Here is a 27,506-nt window from a genome sequence, read left to right as displayed (position 1 = left end):
ATATATATATATATATATATATATATAAGTAAAAGTTACTTTATGGTACATGAATTATATCTCCATTATTTCAAAAGCACAAGAAAGCAAAAACAACAACCCCAAAACGAAAAAAGACTAGAAAACTGATTGCTATCCTTCATTTCTTTTTGTTATTTTTTACTTTTTATTTTCAGAGAATAGGATTTTCTTTCCCCACAGTTGTCACAAACATTCTTTTTTTATTTTAATTTTTTATTGTGATCCTTCATTTCTTTTTAGCTGGTTTTATAGCATAGATGCTTGTCTGCAGGGGTAACTAGGAAGGGAGGGCTGAGGGAGACAAGGGTTAATTTTGCATCCAAACTTAGAGGGTGACTCCAAAGGGAAAATTAACTGAAGGAAACACAGAGGAGAGAAAACAGATGACATCAACGAGCTTCTGCAATAAAGCGGGTCTAGGGACTGGCTTGGCTCCAGGAGCCCCTTTCTCTTGGTTACCCTGAAATGTACCTTTGGTCCTCTGGAAGTTGTCAACTTTATACTCCAGACCTTCCACAGCTGGCATGGAGTGGCTTCTGGGCAATCCCCGCTTTACCGATCTCTTGGAAGGAGAAATTTCCTGGTTGAATAGATTTCTTCGGACTTTGGTCACTTCTGAAAGCATTAAAAAAATAAAAAAGAAAGCAAGCCAAACATTAGCACTAATAAATGCCACATTTGGGAAAAGGAGATATTTAAAACAGAGGAGTTGCTTCAGGTAACTATCCTACAGACTGGCTACTGTATCGCCACTTACTAATAGGGTCTCCTTAAATATTATACTCACGTGGTACATTAAAACTATTTACGCTTACAAATTTCATTTAAACCCAATTTCTCAGGAGTACATGGAAGGCCCACATCACTTAAATTAGAACCTTTACTCATTGTGAAATGGATATAATCCTTAAGTATGAGGCTGGCTAACATAGGTCATGGTCCTTGTAATATATCCCAGTGTTAAGATGTTTTTTTCGCACTTTGGGCCTTTTTGCTGCTTTGTATTCAGCTCAGCATCACGTAGAGAGAAACTGTTCTTTTCAGTTTCTCAGATTTCATTCTTCTTATGAGTACTTTACTAATTTTCTGGGTTATTTTCAATTCTCTTCCTGGCTCCAGAGCTGTGAGCTATGGCCATCTAGACTCAAAGCTAGGAAAAACAGCTGAGGGGTCAAGAAATACTTGACAGGCTAACAGGAAGCACCTTCATCGTAAGATGGCCTGCTGGGGGCTACTCAAAAATTCACCAAGGGTAAATTCTTCTAAGAGCAAGTCATTTAAATAAAAACCAAATAAAGTGGGATCCACACGCCGGGGGCAGACTTTATGTCTTCACATCGGTGACATAAACATTAATGTTAAGAGCATCAATAACACACCAATTTTCAAAAAATGTTTCTCAGTCTCCACATAAGAGTCCCTGTTACCTGCCTCAGGCTATCTGTGAAACTGACTTATGACCTTATTGGTCACTTTCTGTTTGTCCTGGGTTTGTGATAAGTTTATTATCTACAGAAAATTTCAAAGAACACAATAAGCACAGAGTCGTCTTTAAAATTCACCTGCTGTCAACACTGGTTTTCTCCCTCCACCCTCTCTCTCTCCACTCATGCAATTTCCCACCCCTCAGCACTGCAGAGTCAAGTGCAGATACCACCGCTCCCAGCTCCCTTTACTGTAGCACCTACCTCCTAAGAACAAGGGCATGTCAGCTAGCATTAGCCATTTTCATTTTCTCTTATTGTCTCAATATCCTTTATAGCTTTTCCCTTCTTCAATTTAAGATCCGAGCAGGGATCATGTGGTACATTTACCTGCCACACTTAAACTCCTTTTATCAAAACCAGTTTCACTGCATTTCCCCCCACACCACCCCCACACCTTTTTTGGGCTTTCGTGATAATGGTGTTTGTTAAAAAGATTTTGTAGAAAGCAATATTTTGAGACCACGTGAATATCTTGTTCTCCTAGCACATGATATTTGAACATAGTACTGCATTACCCAACAACCATACAAAACTACAATTTATAACTGTGTGCAGCTGCTTGAATTCATGCACTCGAAATCTATTTGTCGTTCTAGTCAACAGACACGCACACCGAGAAAACAAACTACCTTGCACTGCATCTTTCACCGGAAGTGGAGGCTGCCGAAGTGTAGGGCGCGAGTTCCCCTGAAAAGGGAGAAACTCCAATAAGAAATCAGACGTTCCTTTAAAGCAAAAGACTAAAAACCCCACATGAAACCCTGACCCTTGCAGTTCCACTGAAGAATCCATAACAGAAACAACAGTAAAATGCATACAAGTACAGGTATGTTTCAAGAACACTGAAGGCTGCACTGTAATAATAAGAAATAAAAAACACCCTAAGAGGTTTCTTCCCTCTCTTGGGTTCATCCCACCTCGTCTTGGAGTGTACTTTCTTTTACTAATAAGCTTCTTGCTTATTGCTGCACAAAAACAAAACAAAACAGAACCCTAAATTCCCACAAAGAGTGAAACAAATTATGGTTCATCCATCCAATGCAGACATTAAAATAATTAATTAGGAAATATAGCGAAGGAAGCAAGACCTATATATACTAACAGAAAGGGGTCCATGATGGGGAAAATGTAAAAATAAATAAATAAATAAATAAAAAATTGAGAGAAGTATAGTGGGTTAACCTTTTGTAACGTTTAACTGCATGTATGTGCATAATGTATGTATAAACCTTTGGTGTGTACTATTGGTATATAGAGAAAAGGGCCTGGGAATATACACAACCATCATCAATGATTACTTCTGCAGAACTAATGGAGAAGGGACACTCTAACTTTCAATTTCATATGATTTTAACTTTTTAATGATGATTATGTATACCTTTTATAACTAAAAAAACTAAGGGAAACCCATATAAACTATTCAGAGGATGGCGATACTCTTAGCAACTTCTCTGTATGAAATTGCTACTTACTTGCTATTATCGTGGAGGACTTGAGACTCTAAAATCCAGACACATCTCAACAACAGAATTGTTTTTAAAGATTTTCTTGGTTTGATTTTTCAATTATGTCATTGTAATAGCTGATGAATGAACTGCCATATAGGGGCAGAAACTTCTGAAATGATGTTCTTTATTAACCAAAATCAAATCCTGAGCTCAGTAAATCTAGTTTTAAAGAAGTAAACTTTCTTGGCCAACCTAAAACGAAAGTTTCAATTCTTTGAGAACTAGTTTTAGAAGCATTAATCATAACAGTGACGAATGACTGCAAATCAGCGTATGGTCTAGTGAGACAGGAGGTCTGACACCCTTTGGCTGTCCACTTTCAGATTTCTCCCTCTCCAGTCAGAAGTCCAAGATACATGAGATTTGCATCTTACCCATTTATTAAGGTCTCCTAAGAAAGCGAACACCACTTACTCTGTAAAAGAACCCGCCTCCGGTTCCAAAGGACAGCTATAAATCTCAAGAAAGAGAGCAAACCACTACTGTAATGATGAATGCTTCTAAAGCCAGTTCTCACAGAATTTTAACTCTTCTCAATAATTCTGGCAGCTCCAAAGTTTCAACGCATTCTTCGTCTCCCTTTCTTAGCGCAACAAAAACCTCAAATCCTTATATCCACTGCCACAAAAACAATTACCATCTGGCTTCATGACAGAGCCCCCAACCCCGCTTTTTAAAATACTTGCTATTGAAATAACACATACATACTGAAAAGCACTTTCCGGCATGCAGCGGAAATCCTGTTACGATTGTACATTATTTTTCAATGGGCTCTTCGCTTCTGCCAGTTACTATTTTATGAGCTTTCCTGACTACATTGCAGATTTTTAATCAACTTACTCATTCCTAACTTGCGCTTGTTGCATATTACCTTTAACTGTCACACTTTGGGGTAAAATGGTTAATCTTCAACAAATTTCTATTTCTTTATTCCTAGGGTTACAGTCATATACACATTCATAAAAGTATCTAATTTTATTTCTGTGTGCTCTATTGTCGATTTCCTCGATGTTGAGACACTGCCGTTCATTCTTATTTATTATGTGACTTGTGCGGGAAGGAACAACTGTGGTAGTGCCATCTCTTGTCTTTTGGAAATGACTTACGTTTTTTGTAGCTCTCTTTGCCACTTTGGGAATTTCAATTTGTCGCAGATTCTGCGAGACCTCTGCAATGCTTTTATGTCTTATTAATGCATTTTTCCTTTAAAAAAATAGAAACACTCAATACACACTTGACAGAGATTACAAGTAGTTAAATTAGACTAGAACTAGAGTGTAAAATAAAGCGTTGAAAGTAACGACGATACATTCAACTAGTTATGAACAATGAAAAGCATCACAGAAAATTTAAAAAGCAAGCGGAAACCATAAAAGGCTCCTGGTTCCTGGAGGCCCCCTGTGGACAGTCTAGAAGGGCATGGAGGACCCCATGATAAATACTGTGTGTTCCGTGGGTAGTACAAGGAGTGTCACATGCTCCTGACACTTCCTATTCTCCAGGGAACATACAGCAGGAGCTCCAATAATTGGCATCGTGACTCAGGCATAGGGCAACTATTACTTCAATAAATTACAAACTAAGACAATTGCACTCTGGTTTAAACATGCCCTTTGTCAGAAGTATCTCCTTGGATTCCTAGAGCTCCCACCTTCTCTTCTTAGCTGATCTGGTACGAAGCTCCTCCAGCTGCTCAGACTCAGTGGCATCCGACACTGATGGGTGAGGCTCAGAAAGAAGCGGTGACTTGCTCTCCTGGGTCATGGAATCGTCACTTAAAAAATCTGAAGGGAGGACGCCAACCAGCTTCTGAGGAATCTCAAACCCTAGGCTGTGGTAAAGGTTTCCGAGTGTCTTTGGGAGAGAGTCAATATACCTGTGGAACAGCATGGTTAAACATGGAACAGTCAGTCACCAATCCACCCTCTCTAATCCCACGCCCAGCATGAGAAACAGTCCTTACAATTCCGTAATCCTGAAACAATACCATATGTAGTTCTTTTTAAAAAAAAATAAATTTTATTGGGGAACAGCCATGGTCATTAGTTACACATTGCTTTCGTGCTACAATGGTATAGTTGACTCTTTTAGGGAGGGCGTAGCTCACAGTGGCCCATGCCGGGATCGAACCGACAACCCTGGTGTTATCAGCACCACACTCTAACCAACTGAGCTAACCGGTCAACCCCCATTATGTAGTTCTTGGTGAAATAATTTAAAAGTTCAGTTAGTGGTCATCACACTTACAATTCCAAAATTTCTTCCAGAAACTTTGCTAGGTATGCGGAATCCTCGGTTAAACACACCATGCGCAGCAAGTCTGAAACCTGAACAAGATTTTACAAAATTACCACATGCCTTTGGCAGGGAAACTGAAAGCATCTACGGCATATTCCGGCAGCACTACGCTATGTCCTCACCTCTTCGACTACCTGCTCCATGTCATCTGTGCTGTCGTGCATGAAAGGGCACTGCAGACTCATCTCCAAACGAAGAAACACCTGAAGCTGGCACCTTGAAAGAAAGACATATTTGGTTATATCTACTTTGAATGCCACTGAAAGTTCCTTCCTTAACCATAGATCTATTGGATTGTCAGAAAAGTCATGACGTATTTTTTCTATGGTTTTCATTGCAAAAATACATCATGACTTTTCTGACAACCTAATACTTACATAAATAACAACCAAAAAGGAGAAGGAACAATGCTTTCTCTACATAATGATATGGTTAGCAGGTAACTAGGTGATCAAACTACGTATTAGCGCATCAAAAAGAATAGGCTCCAAAAACCTTGTCAAGCAATTGGCAATCTATTTTAAATGGATACAAGCAAATTGTGGAGCTTTGTTTTGGAGTAATAGTTAAAAAAAAGAGAAATTACTTACTCTCTGACTTTGTTTTCTTTATTCAGGTTTTTTCCTGCATTCTGTCTAAGACTTTTGCAAGTTTTTAAGAGGTTATTTTTTACTTGATTCAGGCAGTTCATCTGAAAACACAGAAGTATTACACAGGAGAATATGACATTACTTATCATTATTTCTAATTTCTTCACAGCTGACGAAAGCCCTAAGAAGGGAAGTACATTCCCTTACAAATTTCCTCCTTCCTTCATTTGAATGAAAAACAGTGCAATGAATAATCTTTCATATCTTTAAAAAGAACATGGTAAAAAAGTACAGTAAAACCTTGGATTGCCAGTAACGTGGTTTGTGAGCGTTCTGCAAGACAAGCAAACATTTCTAATACATTTTAACATGGTAAACGAGCGATGTCTTATAATACGCCTTGTTTGTTTCTGGAACACATTATGCTTGCAAACCAAGGTATTACTGTATTTGAGAGCAAGTGGGCAGTGGAGACAGCAAGCCTGCAGACTGGAATGTTCTTAAAGGAAGAGTCATAATGTCTTGCCTGCGACGGCTGTAAGCAACTGTCTTGCGCACTTCAGAGGAGCCCAGCTTTACTAACCGTGAAAGAAAGTAGTAACGTGGTCTAGCACTGAACTTTGTGACACTCCCTGTGCATGAGAATCCATTCGGAAGCTTTGTAATAGTACAGATGCCCAGGGCTCAACCTCCAGAGACCTGTTCCACTTGGTCTGGGGGGAGCCAGGCATCAGCTATTTAAAAATGTTCTCGGGGACTCCAAAGGGCAGCCAGGGTTCTGAACCACTGGCCTAATTCATGCAGCTAAAACGCTGCTCAGATAAGGACAGAGCTCTCACTGGAGGAGACGCACAAATCATTTCCCCACCTAGACCCTCTCCTTGACTTCTGCCTTCTGAGTTCACCATGTTCACCTTCCAAGATCTGGCACTGCGCTCACCTCCTGGCTCATCTTATCATTTTTGAGTTGCGTACTGCATAATCACCTTATGAACCAAACCCACCAACAAGCAACAATTACATGTGTGACATACAACAGCATCCGGGCTCTTACCTCTAACTCCTTGGTGCCTTTGGACTTGAGGAATACTTTAATGGTTGAGATCATGTTCTGAGCACACGCATGCAACACCGTTTCTCCTGTGGCCACAGTCTTTTGGTAACTTTCATGTATGTAAGAGAGCAGCGCCTCTTCAGTTTTGAATGCTGTTAAAAAATAAAAAGACTCAAATTGAGGATTTCTGGTCAAGATGGTGGAGTAGGTAAACGCTGTGTTCGTCTCCTCCCACGACCACATCAAAATTCCATTTCAATTACAGAAGCATCATTGAGAACCACCTGAAGACTAGCTGACCAGGAGTCCTCGAATTAAGGCTATACAGTAGATGCCATGAAGTTGGCTTTCCACATAAGGGGCCTGCCTCAGCTCAGGCTGTGGACTTTCCTAAAATCTCTCAAAGGTTCACAAACCCCAAACAAACGGTGGCTGGCCTCGGCATGCCCTGTACAAGCAGCCCCAAGCCTGGCACAAGTGAGGACTGGTCTCAACACTCACAAAGGAAAGCTAGCACAGCTATATTAATACCAAGAAAAATAAACTTTAGGGCATGAAGTTATTAGGAATAAATAAACAGTTGTTACAAAAGACATAATCACAAGGAAAGATGTAAACAATTCTGAATCTCTATGAACCTAACAAGGAAGCCTCAAAATGTATGATTCGAAAATTGGCAAAATTGGAAGAACATTTTGAAAAATCTACATGGCGGAAGACTATATATAATACAATTATCTCAGTTGTAGACAAAAGAAGGAGAAAAAATTATTAAGAATGCTGAATATTAAAACATTAATAAGCTCGATGTAATGGACATGTATAGAACTAAATACCCAAGAATTAGAGAATACACATTATTTTCAAGTACACACGGAATATTGACACTTAATCATATATTAGGCCATAGAGTTTCAGCGAATATTAAAGAATCAATATATTACAGGATACATTGTCTGTGCACCGTCAAAAAATATTAAAAGCTAATTACAAAAATAAAACACTCCCTTATGTTAGGATGTCAGAAAATATTTAGAACTAAATATCAATGAAAAGAGTATAGCAAACTTGTACAAAGCAGTTCAATTTATACTTAAAGGAAAATTCAGACTTAAATGATCTTTTAAAGAAAAAATAAAAACCAACTAGCTAAGGGTCCAACACAAGAAATAAAAGAAGAAACTCAAAAAATAAAGAAAGAAGGCAATAATAAAGATAGGAACAGAAATGAATAGAAAAAACAAAACAAAACAAAAAAACACAAGAGATCAACAGAAACAAAATGATTCTTTGAAAAGAATTTTTTCTCTATACTCTTAAAATAGAGAAATGTATAGCAAGACTGAGCAATTAAAAAAAGAAAAAGGCAAAAACAAACAATATTAAAAGTAAAAAAAAATAGAGCAGAAATTCAAAATATTATTAAAAGGGGTAAGGTTGCGGTTGATTTTTTTTTTTTTTAAGATTTTACTGGGGAATTAGAGGGGAACAGCATTGGGGAATCGGGGAAGGGAACAGAGGTAGACAAATTGCTGTTTTGTTCTTCAGTCTAGTTGTGGAGGACGTCGCTCCACTGACCCATGTTGGTATTATCACTGTCCTCTTCCCGGGTGAGGCAGATCGGTAGGCCGCTCACGGCAGCTCATTTGCAGCTCTCCCCGGCTGCCAGCCACTCACGTAGCTCATGGCAGCCCACTGCAGCCCTGCTGCAGCCCACGCCATCGCTGGCAACTCACAGCAGCCCAGCTCCAGGTAGAGCTGTTGTTCATCATCTTAGCTGTAGAGGGTGAGTGTCACTGGCGCCATGTGGGATCTGAACCGCAGCCCTGCTGCTCAGAGCTGGTGCTCCCAAGCGAGCTCTTAACCAACTGAGCCACTCGGCCGGCCCACGGTTGGTATTATTTCCATAAAGATATCCAGTTATTCTCACACCATTTGTTGAAAAGATTATGCTTTTCCCATTTAGTTACTGAGGCACCTCTGTCAAAACTCAATGTACCATTGATGTTCAGGTCCATTTCTGGAAAGAATCTAATGCAGAAATTGTATTAATACCACACTGTCTTGAATTTACTCTCCTTTGAATGTATCCCCCACCTTTCTAGCTCATTAAAGATTAAAGATGTCTGTCTTACTCAAACTGATGATCATCTATGGATCTAGCATTCCTCAGGGAAAAAGTCTTTAAAGGAGCAAAAAGCTTTTATTCCAAAATTTTCAAAAGACAAAGGTGGCATCATTCCATTATTGCCCCAAGATCATAAGCTAACGTCACAATCATCCCACAGGACTGGCTCTGTCAGTGTGAGCTAAGAATGTACCCTGAGAATCAAAAACAGGCTGTAATCCAACCTATCTTTAAAAAAAAAGGAAGGGGGGGGGAGGGGGAGAGGGGGAGAGGGAGGAAGGGAGGAAGGAAGGAAGGAAGGAAGGAAGGAAGGAAGGAAGGAAGGAAGGAAGGAAAAGGAAAGTAAAGAGAACAAATGGAAAATAAAAGCTACTAGACTAACTCTGAAAGACCTCCGCAACCTAGCCCTAAATTACTCAGGAGGCTGTTATTCACAAGTCTGAAAGTTCCGTAGCCACTCGCCCTGTGGCCGAGCCACAGCCCGCTTTGTGACCTGCTTCCGCCACTCCCTGTCCAGCTCTCTTCTTTCACCTTCCTGCATCTCAGCCCCGCTCATCCCACAGGGTGGAACCTGGGCTCCCGCGGCCTTAGAAGCCTCGTCAGCCTGTTCCAGCCCAGGATGGACTGTCCCTGCCTCAACTCCTGTTGTCTTTACTTCCCAAGCGAGCACGTATTTTCTGTTGCAGACGCTCGGCTCTCTTATGTATTAGTTTTATTAGCTCGCTACATATATAATGTATATCGATATATATCTGCGCTAATATATATATTAGTGTTCTTTGTAGCTGGATCAAAAATCTAAGGGGAGGACATTCTCTTAGGAATGGCTTGTATTCCCCATGACACCCTGTGGGCATTTAGAAGATATTCAATAAATGTTCATGAATTGAGGGAATCTGATTAAACTTGATAAAAACATGAGGGTATGAAAGAGTACACATATAGACACCAAAACGCCACGGAAATGAGGAGTTGACTACCTTTCGGTTTAGCACTTCTTAGAGTTCGTCCTCTGTTTTCCAGTTTATCCGCTGTCCTTCCGCTGGCTGTCCTTTGGGTCCTCTTCTCCCCGGCGGCATCTGGACTGCCATCTGGATGTGACTTCTGAGCCCTGACGTTCAGCCTGGCGACATTGAGCATCTTTAAGGAACGGCACATGGTGTTCATCTTTTGCCTGACGGGGGTCCGAGGGACACCTCCTATGGAGTGTCACACAAGAAAATGGACAGAACTGTGACTCCCGTGGAATCCAGAACAACTTCGGTTACAAAACACAAACCAACTACTCTCATTCAGATTAAATGTTCAGTCAAGGAAGACAGAGATGAGGGGAATCCCTTCAGAATGTTCTGAATTAGGTATTTCTTTCTACCTACAACCCAGGGCAGGAAGAGCTCTTCTCTTAATTGAAGTTTGGCTCTAAACATCTCACTGCGATTGGATGATTTTGACAGCAGGGAAATGCCAAACAGACTCATTTTGGTGTCGCCCAATGGTGGTCACAGTTAGGGGTCTGTACCAAGAGCTACTTTTCTTACTTTTTGATGCAGTAACTTTTCCTGGAAGCTTATGCTAAGGAAACCACTAGACAAACCATATGCATGATGTACACTATGGTATTATTTATAATGATAAAAGTAATCTAAATGTTCAACAACATAAGAATTTTGTAAATTTTGTTACGCGCTGAGGTGGCTTAGTAAGGCAGCAGATGAACAAATATTTGCAGGCAGCACACAGTTGTATTTAAAGTTGATATAACTCAAAATTAGAATCACTACTGTACTAATGTAATGATTTTCAAATGTGAAATTTAAGAACTTGCCCTCCTTTATTCAGTTGCCATTTCAACCTCATTTTAGGGAACGGCAATCTTTTAAACCATACAGTCTCAAAAACGACCGCTCAAGACACATCCTTTCTATGTGCATACGTTTCTTTTTGCTGTCTTCCTGGTTAGACACAGCTGGTTCTTCACGAGACTTTCTCAGGTAGAGCTCAGAGAGGCAGTGTGTTAATTCACTCTCAGTCTTGGAAGACTCTTCCTTATTAGAGGAGGCAGCCTGTAGCAACCTGTGAACAAGTCAAGATGTCTAGTATAAAGTGGAAATTCTGACTTCCCAAAATGCTTTAAAGATAAAAAGACAGTAACAGCGAAAGAATGCTATTCTATAATTTTTTAAAATTCACAACATGAAATTGCAATTTATGTTGGTTTTGATCCATATGTATGCCTATAACTAAGACCCACAAAAATCTAGGAATACCTCTGGGGGGAAGAGATTGGAACAGACTGTGAGTGGGGCTTTCTCTGTATCTAATGCTTAACTTCATTTAAAAAAAGATCTGAAGCAGATATGGCAAACTGTTAGCAAGTATTTAATCTTGGAGGGAGGTACACACTTATCATTTAATAATGCTTTCTCTACTTTTCTGTATACTGGAAATGTTCACCAAGACCACAGTGCCTTACTCACTAGAGCTTTATGGAAAATTTTCATCTCATAGGGGAAAGTGCATGCGTTTTACTCTTAGCCCTTCTGAGCTGGATGTACCATGTCCACAAATCAGAAGACTCATTATTATTAAGATGTCCATTGTTCCCAAATGGACCTTAGGCTCCATGCACTCAGTCAAAAATCCTAGCAGGCTGTTTTAGCAGAAATTTACAGGCTGATTCTAAAATTTACACAGGCATGCAAAGGATCTCGAATAGCCAAAGCAATTCTGAGCAACAACAGAAAAGAGCTAAGTTGAGAGGACTTAGGCTACCACATTTCAATACTCCAGACAATGTGGTGTTAAATAATTCATGGACTAGATGCTATCCAGAAATAGACCTGAACAAAGGTGGTCAACTGATTTCAAAATAGTAATTCAATGAGAAAAAGGCTGTCTTTGAACAAAAAGGTGCTATAACAACTGAGTTTCTGTGTGGAAAAAATAAACCTCAACTGTACCCCAATGATCTTTTGAATTTCTGCTGTAACTATTTCTATAAATACTATTTCTAATAGTATTTGTCTTCTTTTTCTTAAAAAAAAAAATTGTTCAATCATGCTGTTGATTACTCTGTTTTATGTGGTTTCTCAAAGAATCATCTTTTGTTTCTGCCGATTTCTATTGTTTTCTTTTTCCGTATTTCATTCATTTTTGTTTTTATCTTTATTATTGCTTTCCTTCTTTATTCTTTGGGTTTACTCTCTTGTATTAATTTCTGTGTTGGACCCTTAGCTAACTGGTTTTTAATTTTTCTTCTTTAAAAGAGAGTGTAAGTCTATAAATTTCCCTTTCAGTATAAATTTAGCTGCATTACACAAGTTTGCTATTTTTCATTTTTAGAGACTTAGCACTAAATATTTTTTCACATCCATAATATGGTAGTATTTTTGTAGTTACTTTTTCCCATTTTTTAAAAATGTGGTAAAATACACGTAACATAAATTTATCATCTTCACCACTTTTAAGTGTATAGTTCAGTGGCATTAAGAATATTCATAATGTTGTACAATTATCGCCTGCATCCATTTCCAGAACTTTTCATTTTGAAAAACTGAATGTCTGTACCCATTAAACAATACTCTCCATTATTTATAATTCGTTTTTAATATTATGGAACTAGATTCATAAGCTGTGGTCTGTTACAAAACACCACCACCAACAAACACAATTCAAATTAAATCAGTGCTAATTTCCATTACCAATACCCAGAGAAATTGAAAAAGTTTTACCCGAATGACTCCATCAGATCAGAACTGGCGCCACTGAGGTTCGAGCGTGGAAACCACTGCTCCACGGCAGCACTTACGGGGGCCGCGCGGCTGAGCTCCCGCTGGGCCCACTCTGGAACTGGAGAGGCTACAGAGACAGGGGCAGAGGGGACAGGAAGAGGCATGACAACCAGAGCCGAGTCGTCCCTGTCGTCCCGCGGCCTGACCGTTCTTCCCATGGATGCACAAAGCAGCAGCGTTAACAACATTCCTGTACCCAGGCCAACTCCACACGCCTGTGTTTCTCGGAAAAATGCTACTCAAGATGTAGTCTTCCTTGCAGTTCCTCAATCGCACCCAATGCACACACGTCCCAGAGCCTTGGCGCCTGCTGCTGCCTCTCAGGAATGTTCTCTCCCTACCGCTTCCTTCAAGCCTTTGCTCAAATACCACTTTTTCAACAAGGCCTGTCAAAAATTGCAACCTTCCCACCTCTCAGTGTCCTCCGTTCTTTTCCTGTTTTATTACTATAGCACTTATCTCTTTCAAATACACTATAATATATAATTTCCTTATTTAGTGTACTGTCTTCTCTCCCTTGACTAGCTGGAAAACTCCATGAGAGCAGAGACGGATTTAGTTCTGTGACATAGTCCCAGTTCCTAGAACAGTGCCTGACATATAGCAGGCCCTCAATAAACCTGTTGAGTAGATGAATGAATGGAAGGAATACAAAAATGATTTGATTTTTATCTACCGGGCATAAATAAGGTTTGTGTACTAGTAACAATGCAATAAACGGAAGGTAGACAGAACCAATACGTTTCACATTCCTTTTATTAAGAACCAGCTTTCATCCGATACCTTGGATTTCAAACCGGTTTCACAGAGCCTTTGGCCTCCTCAGAAGTGCTTCAGGATTTCCATACATAATGATGATTTAAATTGCCTGAAGCTCTACGGTTTGCTTTTATCTGCTTTAGAACAGGTAGGGGGTCCTACCAAGGGCACAGGGAAAACAGCTCTGATGCTAAGAAAGCCTGGGAACCACTGGCCTGGAGCACGTTAGTCAGACTCTTACCTGCGGGAGCGGGATCTTCCAGTACATCGTGAGTGTGATTCAGTACAACATCCAAAACATCGGAAAACAGGCAAGCTGCATCCTGGGGGTCCTCTGCCACGGCTGTTTGGAGAAAGTGTCTTTGAAATTCAGCTTCCTCGGTGCAGAACACAGTGAGGGCTGCAGCGCTGGCCGAGAGCGGGGAAATAACTCCAGTGATGGGGGGCCAGCCCTCACCGGGGTCCACACTGGCAACCTACAGAAGAAGTTCAGGTTAGTTGACGATACTGTTGACATACGATTGAGGAAAAATGCAGATTTTTAGGACCAGACAGAATGGTAGCTTCCCCCGATGATTAACATAAAAAACTATGAAAAAGATGGGCTTGATTGAACTTCTGAACAATTGAACTTGCTGACCCTATAATCCCCATCCCTCGATTTACAAATAAAAACCTAAGGTTACCAGGAATATGTACTAAGCCCTCACTATGTGCTTATGATAACTCACTGAACCCCCACAACCACTCTGAGGTAAAAATGACTCCTCTCCATTTTATAGAGGACTGAGGCTGAGGAATAAGCAACCTGTGTGAGGTCACCCAGTTAGTAAGAGGCAGGGGCCAAGTGCGTATGCGTTCTAAACCCATGCGCTTAACCACGAGGCAATGCTACCACTACGGACTTACTAGATAGATCACATGGGGCGGGGGGGGAGGGCAGCAGAGCCCAGACCTAGTCCAGATCGCCTGACCCCCCCCCCCAGTGCGATTTCCATCAGAGCACATTAACTCTCAGAACATCTGCTCACTCGACTACCCAGTTTTTCTCTAGAATGACTCACAATGGGACCTGGAAGATAGAAGCCCTCTGAGGTTACAAAGACAATGTAAAGAATTTGCTGATAGCTTAAAAATAATCATCACCTTTCTATCAAATCAAGGCGGTATGTATTCCTTTTCAGAAGGCATTTCTAAGTTTGTGTTAACTATTGGACACTATTCTATCTAATTTTTAATGTAGGGCTTTTTAAAAGTGAAATCTATCATATAAAAGTGATAAATACATACAGGAGCTCCCTCCGTACCCATGGGGGAAGATATGTTCCAACACCCCCAGTGGATGCCTGAAACCGCACAAAGCACTGAACCCCTACATATGCTATGCTTTTTCCGATCCATACATCCCTACAATAAAGTGTGATTTATACATGAGCACGAGATTAATAACTAATAATAAAAGAGAACAATTATAACAACATATTGTAATAAAATTCATATGAATGTGGTCTCTCTCAAAATATCTTAATGTACTGTACTCACCTTTTCACTTCAAAAAAGTACTTTATGGCTCCCCTTTGGCATACCTGAATTGCCAGAATCACTACTCCCGGGCTTTGGGGCCATGATTAAGTAAAATCAGAGTGACTGGAACACAAGCACTGCGATACCTCGACAGTCGATCAGACAACCCAGACGGCTACTAAGTGACTAAGGGACGGGGACTGTGCACAGCGTATAAACGCTGGACAGAGGGTGATTCCCGTCCCAGGCAGGACTGCGAGGTTTCATCTCGCTACTCAGAACAGCACGCAATTTAAAACTTATGAATTGTTTATTTCTGGAATTTTCCATTTAACATTTTTGGACTGCAGTTGACCATGGTAACTGAAATCATGGAAAGTGATTCATGGATTTGGGGGGGGGGCGGGGGGACACCTACTGTCCCAACACCTCAGCACTCCTAATATAATCATTCCATTTTGCCCACTGCCTTTTTCTTACATGTGTATAATTTAACCTAACTGGATTCCCGGTACACGTAATCCCCCCCCTCCCACACACACACACACACACACACGAAAGAAACAGTTTATTCAGGAAAAGAAAAAGCAGCAAGACCACCATCGCAGTGCAGAAAGCACACCTCCTACACGGAGGTCCTACTGGCAGCCCACGTGGAGGCAGAAAAGACCCCGGTACACGTAATTTTATAAACCGTTTCTTCACTAATGAGCATTGTCATGATGCGATAATATAGACATTATTTGCAAATACATCATCTGTTTCACTGAGATATATTCTGTAGGGAATCCTTGGCAGTTCCTAAACACACTTATTTCACTTTACCAGCATGTCAGTGGACAAGAATAATTGGGCATGTGGAAGATACCTACCAGATGTAACTCTTCAGCAATCAGCCTGTTTACCAGCTGCTCAAACAGCATCCTTTGAGTTGATTCAGTCTCGTCTGGACTTTGGAGCAGCCAGCTATGAGTGCCCACAGTGCCGCTCATTGGGAGAGACCATTGGGAGGCCGTGCCTTTCAGAAAAATTCTGACTGGTTTCTGAAAATGTCTCTGATGCATGGTCAAGGGCACTAGGGTGACGGCCCATGTTTCTTGAGTCTCTTTGCCTGTTAGAAACACAGAATATTAACATTCTACTGAATCATTTCTAAAAATAGATTAAATAGTAAGAAGAAAGAAATTAGATTGTCAGTTGAGGTACTGGTATTGATACTTAGTTCACGCTTCAAGCCTCATTCTACTGCCAACAGGCTATCACGGCAAGTTCATGTCCTTCTATGGAAAAAGCTGTATATGAACGGAATTACAAGGGCACAACCTGATGTCTGAACCTCTCTGTAATTATGACTTAGAAACAAGTATCCAAGCAATAGTTACTTCTTACAAAATATAAGACACGGCTTCTTAAACCCATAAAATACACATCGTATGAAGTTAAATTCTAAAGACGAAACTGCTTAAACAAAACGACTCCGGAAATCTCCTTACACAGCGCATAATGTATAACACAGTGTTATGTGTACATCTCTGTAGAGTATTTGTTCTGTGTGAATACATAATAAATCAGAAATGAGATGCACTACATGGTGAGTAATATGGTAAAGCAGATCTATGAAGATCCCAGCATGCTGGCTCTTCCTGGTCATGAGCCCCCTTTTCAGCTTCTTTTGACTATAATTTGTTATCAATCGTAGTCCCTCTATGGCCTTCAATTTATCAGTCTCTTCTACGAGTTAATGAAATCTTACCACCCATTTGCTCGGGCACTTGGACAATATTAGGTATTTTTCTTTGTAAAAAGCTGGGAAACTTCAAAATCATTCCCTTGTTCTTTCTATGCATGGGCTGGCAGTTTAGTCCTTTCCTGTGGGACCTCGGATTTTGCTGACGTCTTTTAATTACAAGTATTAATTGAGCGCGTAGGCTGCTGGAAAGTCTAAAGAAATTGAAAGCATGGGCCCTGGCTTGAAGAAATGAATGCAACTGAAACTAAAAAGAAAAACAAACAAACAAAAACCCCAAACTATTATTTGCTTACTTTCCACAGGGAGAAATAACGTTCCTTCCATCCGTGGAAATGAGCCTTCATACTCAGGAGAATTATAAAGCAAACAGTTTAAAGTGGAATCGGTTGGCAGAGTGGAAATCCACGAAGCAAGGTGAGGTTCACGTGACAGCTTTGTTTCACTGCTAAACGGTGCTCCCCCAGCTTTGGCACAATGCTGGCTGAAAGTGTCAGCTGGTAAGATGGTGCCTCCTACGCGGTGGAGCAGTTCACGTACTGTCCAGTACCCACGGTGGTCTGGGGAGTCCCACACCTAAAGGAGAATTAGGAAGAACCTCAGGTCATTGTAAATTGGGCATTCAGAAATAAAGCTATAACGGAAATTGGGAGAAAGTAAAGTTGGTGTCTGCACTGAAGGATCAAATGATGCAATTAACGTATTTGTTGAACCCAACACAAATAGTGGCCAGCGTCCCGTTACTGAACAGCCCAAGCGTATAACTGCTACACGATATGCCTTCAAGAAAAGTGTCCATTTAGTGAAAATAGCACTTCCATTCTATTTCCTGGCAAGGAACAGAAGTGATGTAAATCACTGGGGATGAATCATAAAACGTTAAAATGTTAAAAGAGTCAGAAGGAATACAAAGCCATGATACATGAATAAAAAGAATTCTGTCCTACACAACAACGGCCGGGAATCATGGGAGTGAGGCAGGAGCATTCTCCCTGGAGGGTGAATGTCACTGACTCGTCCACCCCACAGGACCATGTAGGGACCAAACAGGTCTCCTCAGTTCTACCTTCACTGCTTTCACTGAAGCCCTCATCACCTCTCGCGTGGACGCTTACGAGAGGGTAGGCAGACAGATAGAAATGAGCAGGAGAAGGAGACCCAGCCCTTGTTACAAAGCCCCTGGCTGCAGCTCCTACTTAGGTCAAGACCTCTTACAGCTGCTCTCACTCAGGGCACCGAGGTCCAGCAGGACTCCAGGCTCACACATGCCCCTAAATCAAAGGGATGTGTTGTCAGAAGCTCGAGAGGGAGAGACACCATCCTGCTTACCAAAATGTACACCCTGCTTCTCAGGGCCATTGTAATGAGCTTAGACAACTTGGGGGGCAAGAAGGGAGTATGTGGCATGCCAGCAGGGAGAATGAGAGGTACTGGGGTGGGGGGCACTTCAACCCACAGAAATTAAAACTCACACACAACGTAAGGCGGGGCTGCTTCCCTCTGTTGGAACAGCCCATTGCATGTCTCAGAGTGTACTTGCTTTGACTAGTAAACTTGTGATTCTATGCTACACAAACTCTGGTCTCCTGACTGAATTCTTTCCTTCCAGAAGACAAAGGGCCGTGGTACAACGTCATTCCCGGTCACATTACTGCGGCCTGTCAAGTCTGTGCCCTGCCCCGCCTCCCATCTTTCCTCCACAACCTTTCCACACACAATAGCGTTCCAGCATGCATCCCTACCTTCCAGGCACATCAAACGGTCTGCTGTTTCCTGAACACGCCATATTTTATAATGCGTCCATGGTTTTGCTGATTCTGCTTCCTAAACCTTCTTCCCCTTCCTTCTTTACCAATTGGATGTTAATTACAGTCCTTTCATCTAGCGTAAATCCTGCTTTCTCTGTAAATGCCATTCCTTACTCCTTCACACACAGCCGACAAACTTGTACTGAGCAATCTTTGTGCGCCATTAACTGGCCAGACGCAATCCCTGCCTTCTAGAGTCTTCAAGTCGGGGAAGTGAGTAACACAGCAGTAACGTGGACTATTTGACTCAGCATCACCATACAACATGATGACGTATAGGCACTTCGGGAACACGGAGGAGGAGCATCTACCCTAGAAAATGATCATCACGCGGGGCTGCCTACCCCACGGGAGAGTTAACAACTGTAGTCTATAGCTTGCTATGTGAATGTGAGGTCTTCTAGGTCATCGCCAAACTTTCCATTAGAGTCAAGTTCAAAGGGGGCATAGGATTTTCTGCCAAAGGGAAACAAAAAAATTCGCTGAAATTGTTTCAGCCAGAGGATCCGCCAGGGGAAAAAAAAGCTGCTTATTAAATGAAAAGTTAAACTTTGATAAGAGTTGACAGGACATTAACTTTTGATTAAAAAAATATATATGCATGTGCCAAAACCCCCACAAACAGTATATAAAGTATGGTTACATTTTTCAAATTTGGGGATTTATAAATATCCAAGATATAAGCTCCAAGAAAAGCAGGGACCGTATCTGTCTGACTCACCAATGGTACCCCTAACGGGTATGTGATAAATATGTAGTGAATAAGTCAGGCATAAAGTTGAAAATGTCCCAGGGGTCTCCTATGCTCCCTTGTAGCCTCTATCTTTGCAAGAATTTTGTGAATTTTGATTCCTTCCCCCAAATCTGTGTCAGTCCAGGTTGTGTGCTACCAGTCCTACTGCCCAGGCTGGGCTCAGCACAGCAGGTCGTGGGTTTTTTCTCCTTCCCCTCTCTCTACCCCTGCAGAGAGAGCTCCCCAAGGACAAAGCCTAAGCTTCCCTTTGGCCTCCACAGTGTGGCCAGCCAGAGGCTTTTGAACAGGAAAAGACAGGTCTTTACCAAAAAAGAAAAATTCCAGAAAAGCTTATCTGATGGACATTTTCTTAGGGGAAAACAACTTAACAGATGTGAGAAGCCTCAGAGAAGACCCATCCCCTCAGAAGGTGGAAGGTCAGACCTGGAAGGGATCTTAAAAAAAAAAAAAAATCCTGTCAACCTAGTTTATTTTGAAAGCTATTCCGAAAAGAAAGCCAGAAAAAGAAATCTCCAAGTCCCACCTGCTAAGACTTATTTCTCGTCAGTATTCGAGCCCTCTCCTACTTTCTGACTTCGTCTCCCCTCTCATTCCTTTGCCTTTTTGTTTCTGAAACAAACAAAGCTCATTTCTCTCTCAAATCTTGACACCAGATCTTCTCTTTGCCTGGAATGTTCTTTCCCGACCTTCAAATTCCTCCTCCTTCACCATTCAATTTTCTGGTCAAAGGGGCCTTCCCCGACTGCCACCCTATACAACGTCCACACACCCCAGCCCTTTACCCAGCTTTGTTTTTCTCAGAGCATTGTTTGCAATCCTATCACCTACTTGCTTATCTGCTGAATCTGTCAGTCTTAACTATTTAATACGTCTTCCCCCAGAAGGTAACATGCACTCGGGCTGACCACCTCGTTTGTCCCCAGCAGCTAAAAAACGGTGCAGTAGGTACTCAGTGTAGTGGTTTCTCAATGAATACTTATTGACTAAATGAAGTGACAGGAAGAAAATGGTGAAGGTAAAAAATTACATACACTGTATCTCACAGCACTTCACTGGAGTGGGGGGGGGGGGGGGGGGCGCAGTGCCTCAGCAGAAATCCAAACGAGCCATTTAGAACCGTAAGTGCGTAAGAATTCATTTGGTCAACGAATACCTACTGAACACCTACACTATTCAATCCACATCTGCAGGGGAGACACAGATGTGTGTCTGCCTTTGTTAAGGTATTCTCAGACCAGAGGGAAGGTGAGGGGACTGCACAACTGCAACATAGGATGAAAAAGGGTTAAGTCACAAACGTGTCTAGACACTCAGAAGCTGAGATTGAATAACTTCCATTCGGGCAAGGCCCCGAAGACTATGAGTGAGGTTCACACACCAGCACGGACGAGCGAGCGCTGGCACTCCAGGTGACTAGGACAAAACCAGCAGTCAGACCTGGTGACCACCTAGAAGGTGCTGGAATAGGGGTCGTGTGTAGGACAAATACATTCCGGAAAGGCAGAGAAGGCCCCCAAGTTGTGAAGGACCGTGAGCGCTGGGACTTCGTAGGTACCGAGGACCTACTTCATTGTTTACGCTGTCCCTGTGAGTCTGGGACCACAGGACCTTCCTTCGGAAGGGACATGGTAAGCCTCATTGTGGGTCTGTTGGCTGCTACGTTCTGGTTAACCGGGGACGCACCGCGCACTAAACCCCGAGTTCTCTAGAACCTTACCTTCGACCTCTCGGTGGTATCCACCCAGTACAAGGTGATTTTTCGGGCGCCCATGACTTCCTGGACCCTCTTGGGCAACACCTTCTCCATCAGCTGCTTAGGCGTGGGCGGCAGGCGCTGGGCCTGGGTCTCACAGCCAGATACGAACTGCAGCAGCTCCCTCTGCGAATGCGGACAGGGGGCCAGCAGGAAGACGGCGTTGCCAAAGCCCCCCAGCGCCGTCTCGGCCTCCTTGGCCTCGCCCTCCACGTCCACCAGCCTCCTCCCGCTGCTGCGCAGGATTGGCTTGGTGGGCGACGTGATCTCCGGCCGGTCCCACTGGTAATCGAGCAGCGTCTCCATCAGGGCGCCGTGCGTGTGGGTGGCCCTGGGCGCCGGGCCCGGCAGGTGGGCGCCGGGGGCGCCATCCCCGAGCCTGGCCTCCAGCTCCTCCTCGAAGTCCTCCCAGGAGCGGGCCCCCAGCTCGCGGAAGTCGGACACGCGGGAGGGCCGGCCCCGCGCCCCCTGAGAGTCAAAGAACCGGAAAGCCCAGCGGACCCTGGCCAGGCCGAATCGGCAGCTCAGGTAGATGAGGAGGCGCAGGGCGGCCCGCCGGACCGGGCTCTGACCAGCGGCGCCGCCCGCGGTGTCCAGCAGCAGCATCACGTTGCGACAACAGGCCATGTCAGCCACGCCGCCGCCCCAGAGCTCCGGCGGGGGTTCTCACCGCGACCCCCGCCTCAGGGAACCTCCGCCATTCGCTTCTCCCAGGGGTCCTGGTCAAAAGGCTCCCGCGCTCTCCAAGAAATACCACCATTGGCGCAGCCAGCTCTCAAGTTCAACTCCTATTGGCCGCTTGCCTTACGTAAGTTACGTGAGCGACGTCCTTCCCTGGCGCTGATTGGTAGGGCTTTGGAGGACAGCCTCTGTTTGATTAGTGGAGGGAGGGACTGTGGGCGGGGCGCTGTGTTCCGTCAGAAACTTAACATTCATTGGCCTAGGCCTTCGTTTTAAAATTTAAAGAGGTGGTGCTAGGGGCCCGGGTCCTTTAAGTTTGCCTTTGGGGTAGGAGGCCTGCGTTTGGGTGGTTGTGCGCAGGTTTGGGTCGTTTACTAAGTCCTTGAAACAACACCGGAAGGGAATTTGGAGTGGTTTGAAGCCAACGGATTTGAAGCCACCGTAGACTTTCTATGGAGAAGAATCCGACATGAAGATTTTAATTTTCTGTAGTTTAAGAAAAAGTTATTAAAAACTAAAAGTGCACTCCCTTTGCCCCAGTCAGTAACTTCTAGGAGTCTCTCTGAAGAAAGTAATCAGATCCAAATAAAAGATGTATATACATCATAGAATTTATTTAACTTGAGAAAAACTGGAAACAGCTGGAATGGAAATGATTATAAGGTATGGCACATCCTCAAGGGGAAGGTACATCGTGAACCTTTTTAAAATAATATTTTTATACATAATGTTAGATTAAAAAAAAGACTGCAAAACACATACAGTGAAATCCCTAAATTTTCTATCTACATGTATATTTTTAAACTAAGAATGCTGTACACCAAAAGTTGTGTGCGATTGTCTCTGGGTGATGAGATTACGATGATTTAAAATTTTTTATTTACACTTTTCTGAATTTTCTAAATTTTCTACAATTCTGTATTTCTATATTACTTTTACAGTCGGGGGAAATATCCTCAATGAATAAAAAGAATCTTCTTACTGCAAATAAAAGAATCCTTAATTGTAGAGAAGGTTGTGACTCTAGATGGGAGCTGTTCCTATTACTGGTCGTAACAGCAGAGAATTTAAACTCTAGCTAGGACTGGCCGCCTTTAAACTTCCGTCCGATCTGAGCTTCTCTGCTGAGCCAATTGTTTTAAGAGAGACCATCACTGATAATTTTTAGATTGTTTAAATCATGTCCTCCTGCCTGACTGGGTACCCAGGGCCACCCATATGCACAGCACCATAAAGGACACACTGCTAGACTACCAAGTGGGACTGGTCGGAGATCAAGTCAACCACCAAGCAGATCCAGCATAGCAGCGAGAGGAGACTGCTGGATGTGGAGAATAAAATAAGTAAATGAAAAAACTAAATTAACATTCCCTGACCGATCCACTGTCATTTTAGAGCAACAAATTAGTCTTAAGGTGTCAGGCGCTTGCTAAAAAAAGAAAAAAATCCACACCTGTTGTGTTGTTCATCATTCATTCAACAAACAATCATTGCAGGGAACAAAATAATTAACCCGCCCCCTCACGGAGCTTACATTTCAGTAGGGGAGCCAAGCAATAAAAATAAATAAGTAAAATATGTAATATGTTAGGTGGGGATGAGGGCTTTGGAGAAACTTTAAGCAGAAAAAGGGGATAAGGAGTGGGTAGGAGCATGCAATTTCATATAGGATAGCCAGGGAAGCCACACTAAGGTGACATTTCAATAAAGGCACTTGGTCACAAGGAAGCGAGCCCTGTGGATTTCTGGGCAAAGAGGGTTCCAGGAGGAGGGAACAGCAAGTGAAAAGGCCCCGAGACTGGAATTTGACCCCTTATTCTCCCAGCTCACTTCCTAAAAATTCTTATTAAACTCATTATTTTATGAATAGAGGAAGCTGATTTCATACAGAGCAAAACAATGAATGAAATCAAATTCACATTCCAAAAAGCAGGTTTCCAGGGCACAGTGCTTGCAACCTAGATTGAAAAGAAAAAGCTTTATCAGGCTAGGCTCCGAACATTTTAAAGGGTACAGTCGACTGGTCAAGGCTTTGTTTGAAACAAGAACCAAGATCTGGCTATATCGTCTCCATTTCTTCTCTGTCGCCAGATCTACAATCTCCCCTAAAGGTTGTTGGTTAAATATTTGTTTCCCTTTTCCTCCCTCTCTTCTACCCTTTTCGTTAATGAAAAGCAATGGCCTTATCTGCCTACTGTTAATGGCCGTGAGGGATGTGTAAAGGAAAAATAAACCTTAACATGTGCCCCTAGAAAGAATTAAAAGTAACAATACCCAGAATGCATTAGAGACTAGTTCAGTGCTAAACTGAATGTTTGGTATTGCCCAAAGGGGAAGCCATCCAAAAAGAAACAGTCACAGTGAGTTAGGGTGGCCAGATATGTCCCCTCACACCAGACTGGGAAGGGCGAGAGTATAGAAAAGCGTTTTATCATGGATGGAAAATCCGACACATGGAAGGGCCGACTCCGTGTCCCCTGAGAGTCAAAGAACAGGAAGGCCCAGGGGACACTTTACCTGCCCAGGCAGGTAAACGAAATGAGACACAGTGGGCATTAGTGATACATGGAAAATGGAGGGGAGTGGGGCGGTGGGCCGTAGTTTTTCTCTGGAATGTGGCTAGACTGGAGTGATTATTGTCTAAAAGTTTCCTGTCTTGCTAGTCGGCGCCTTTCCTGGTCTTTTGACTAGACAGAGCATACTTTTCTGGTAGACTTTTTTTTTTTCTTCCCTGAATCTACTGGTGTGTTAGGTTGCCAGCTTCTCCAGTATCCAGCCGGGATATAAAAGAAAAACAAAAAAACAACTTCAGGGAACTCACTGCCATTGGTTTCCTGCGTCTCAAGATTCCCAAGCCAGTCTGCCTCTTCTCTCAACCTTTCAGAGTCTTAATGTCCAGGTGTTCGTAGCTTTAACTCAGCAGGAAGAGTAGGAATAAATGCATCCACTCCATTTTGTCTGGAATCGGAAGTCCGAGTCATTGTTTTTTATTATAACTGAGTACATTGTGTGATATTCAAGCTCTCTCTTTACGAGTTTGCTTCATTTTTTACACTGTGAGTTCCCAGAGGGCGGGAACTGTGTTTGACCTGCCTCTGTATCCTTAGGGCCTACCAGAGTAGCAATAAATTATTTTTTTAATTGAATTGTAGTATGTTCTCAAGCACCTCTTTCCCAGAAGGATTTTAGGAATTTGTGCAGCTACAGATATATCACCACCAGAGGGCAGTAGCAGCCACCCGGCACTAAAGGGCTCTGAAGCCTGCGTGTCCCACGCCACAATGAAACCTTCCCAGAAGGGCTTGTCCTTAGTATGTGTGAGACAAGCAGAAGTCCGGGAACTTTTTATAGTTGGACCTCCCAGGGAGAAAAAAAGACCTTGAGGTGGCTGACAAGGCTGCATTTGGGGCACACGGCTCCCATTCTTTTTGGGGAGGATGCTTCCCCTTCTCCCCAATAAAGGGGGAGAAGCCGCTTATTTCCAGCACCTGGGGGGACAGTCACAATTCTGGGCGCTCCTCACAGTAACTCTGCAAAGCAGGTATGATATCCTCCCTTTTACAGACGAGGAAACAGGCCTAGAGGGCCTCTCACAGCCAGCAAGAGGGAGCGCTAAGCGCCACTGCTTCTCCCATGGGACGCGAGGACGGTCTCCTCCCGGTGACGGCGATGGAGCAAAGGGAACTTCCTTGGGCAATGGAGGGCCGGGCCCCACGCCCACAAGCCTCCCAGCCCTGACTATGTACCCCATCTTCCTTTAGTGAGGTGATAACCTACTCTGCTCGTAAGGGCTGTGTGGTTTAGGGCCAGGACCAGCCACATAACTTGCAGGATCCAGTGCAAAGTGAGAAAGTTGTTAAAAAATTTGTAAATGTCAAAACAGCAACAGCGGAACGCAGGCCCCTCCTACACCTGATGGTCCCACATCCACGAAGCCAGCCCTGTGTAGAGAAATAGAATTAAGGAAGTCATCATATTATAGCTTCCTTCTTTGGGACACCTACTTTGCACTGTACTCTGTCCCTGTAAGTATTTCTTTTAACCTTTCTGGGGTTGTTTCCTTCCCCCCCCCCCCCCCCCCCCCCCCCGTGTGTTTTTATCTCTGTAGTGAGGAGGTTGGACTAGACCGGTACTCATAGTTCTTAACCCTGGTTATACATTAGAAGCACCTGGGGACTTTAAAAAATAGCCAAAGCTGGCCCCACCCCCAAAGTTGCTAACTGAACTGAATCCTGGTGGGGCCTGAGCACATGAATCAACTCTGTCTTATTCTAGGACTGTGGTTTCTGTTTGAGGGTGATGGTGACAATGAGATGTTCTTCTCCTTTAAAAAAAACAGCTGAGGTACCTGGACACCTCCAGTTCCAGTTGGGCAGGAAGTCTTGAGGTCTCGGTGCTGAGGATTTTTACACAGCGAATCTGTGTCCTGGGTGGGTCTGGGTAAGGGGCAGGTCCTGGGGGACCCTGTCTCTCCGCCGCAACAGCCGTTTGCCCCAGCATCCATTCTACCCAAGGTCTCCGTACTCCAAGGTTACCTGGTTGTCCCTGGGAGGAGCCATCCATTTGTGGCAGTATTCCTGGGCACAAAGAGACAACAGTGGCTTCTCCGCCCTTTTGGGGACTGCCCGCTTGCCTAGCTTCCCTGGTGGAACCACAGCATTGTGCAGGAAGCTGTTACAGAAAAGACAGCAGAAAGGAAAATAATGTTCATCACACAATTTCTGAGTGTCTGGCACTATGCTAGGAGTATTCACATTTAATCTTCCAAAAATCCTTCTGGGTAGGTATTTTTTTCAAAATCCCCATTTTTTTACAGCTCAGAAAGGTTAAGTAACTTGCTGGACATCACATAGCTGATTGAACGGTCCCTCTACTTACTGGAGGGTCAGGCCTGTAGTTCAGAGATGTCGGGGTGGGGGTGTGATAAGGCTGGGTGGTGCTTGCCTTACCCCTGTCCCGTCATCTCTCTGACCCCTGCTAATGTGAGGCTTAGGAGCCTACTCTTGCTCCAAGCCCACCTCCACTCCCACCCCAGCAGTACTCCGTGGGTAAATCGTGTCTGGGGGCAGAGCTCTGTGGGACTGGCTCTCCCTTTTCTGGCTGGGAGAGCAAAGCTGTGGCTGAAGCCAGTGAGGCGTGGCCCAGGCCTGCCTTATCAGGATTGCATAGAGTCCAGAAACCCCTCACCTTGGGTCCTGTGGAAATGGTCTGGAACACCGGGGCCATTCACTGATGTGGGAGCCCAAGGATGAACGGAAGGTCCCCTGAGGAGGCATCCCAGGCTCTTTGAAGAAGCTCATCAGGAGATGACACAAAAGCAGGTGGGGGCCCCTGGGGATGTACCTGCCTGGAGTGTATCTTTACTTAAAAATCCCCAGGAGCGGATCGTATTATGTTTTTATTAAAAACGCATATCACTTTGGCAGCCCATCTACTAAAAATGGAGTGACACAGAAGATGAACCTGATCCCTGCACGAGGGAGGACATGCACCAGTAGGAGCCAGTACTTCCAGTTTCCAGATGGACACATAGCTCCTGTTGGTGAGGGAAAGCTCTTCCTTAAAGAAGAACGCCAGCTAATAAATGTCAAAACAATAAAATA

The 27,506-nt window shown here is 43.3% G+C and overlaps 1 protein-coding gene across 18 annotated transcripts in view; it reads right to left on the bottom strand.

The window, feature by feature from the left end:
- TICRR (TOPBP1 interacting checkpoint and replication regulator) overlaps positions 1 to 27,506 on the bottom strand; it is a 144,885-nt gene that overhangs the window by 15,240 nt on the left and 102,139 nt on the right. For 13 of the 18 annotated variants that reach the window (XM_019640074.1, XM_019640075.1, XM_019640068.1 and 10 more), the window contains 17 exons: positions 26,252 to 26,574; positions 24,725 to 25,844; positions 21,187 to 22,353; positions 17,204 to 17,483; positions 16,033 to 16,271; positions 13,878 to 14,112; positions 12,818 to 12,944; positions 11,020 to 11,159; positions 10,067 to 10,285; positions 6,959 to 7,110; positions 5,905 to 6,005; positions 5,437 to 5,530; positions 5,264 to 5,343; positions 4,668 to 4,892; positions 4,123 to 4,219; positions 2,138 to 2,195; positions 493 to 636 (listed from right to left, as the gene is read on the bottom strand). In XM_019640074.1, the coding sequence (XP_019495619.1) occupies positions 493 to 636; positions 2,138 to 2,195; positions 4,123 to 4,219; positions 4,668 to 4,892; positions 5,264 to 5,343; positions 5,437 to 5,530; positions 5,905 to 6,005; positions 6,959 to 7,110; positions 10,067 to 10,285; positions 11,020 to 11,159; positions 12,818 to 12,944; positions 13,878 to 14,112; positions 16,033 to 16,271; positions 17,204 to 17,483; positions 21,187 to 21,849 (2,854 nt within the window). In that variant the 5' untranslated portion in view covers positions 21,850 to 22,353; positions 24,725 to 25,844; positions 26,252 to 26,574. The remainder of the gene's footprint in view (positions 1 to 492; positions 637 to 2,137; positions 2,196 to 4,122; positions 4,220 to 4,667; positions 4,893 to 5,263; positions 5,344 to 5,436; positions 5,531 to 5,904; positions 6,006 to 6,958; positions 7,111 to 10,066; positions 10,286 to 11,019; positions 11,160 to 12,817; positions 12,945 to 13,877; positions 14,113 to 16,032; positions 16,272 to 17,203; positions 17,484 to 21,186; positions 22,354 to 24,724; positions 25,845 to 26,251; positions 26,575 to 27,506) is intronic. The other 5 variants (XM_019640081.1, XM_019640079.1, XM_019640082.1 and 2 more) reach the window with 3 other exon arrangements.

Source organism: Hipposideros armiger, unplaced genomic scaffold (assembly GCF_001890085.2).
Source record: "Hipposideros armiger isolate ML-2016 unplaced genomic scaffold, ASM189008v1 scaffold_48, whole genome shotgun sequence".
In the NCBI taxonomy this organism is placed as follows: domain Eukaryota; kingdom Metazoa; phylum Chordata; class Mammalia; order Chiroptera; family Hipposideridae; genus Hipposideros; species Hipposideros armiger.
The sequence above is the reverse complement of the archived record's forward strand: the minus strand, read 5'-3'. Positions and strand labels throughout refer to the sequence as shown.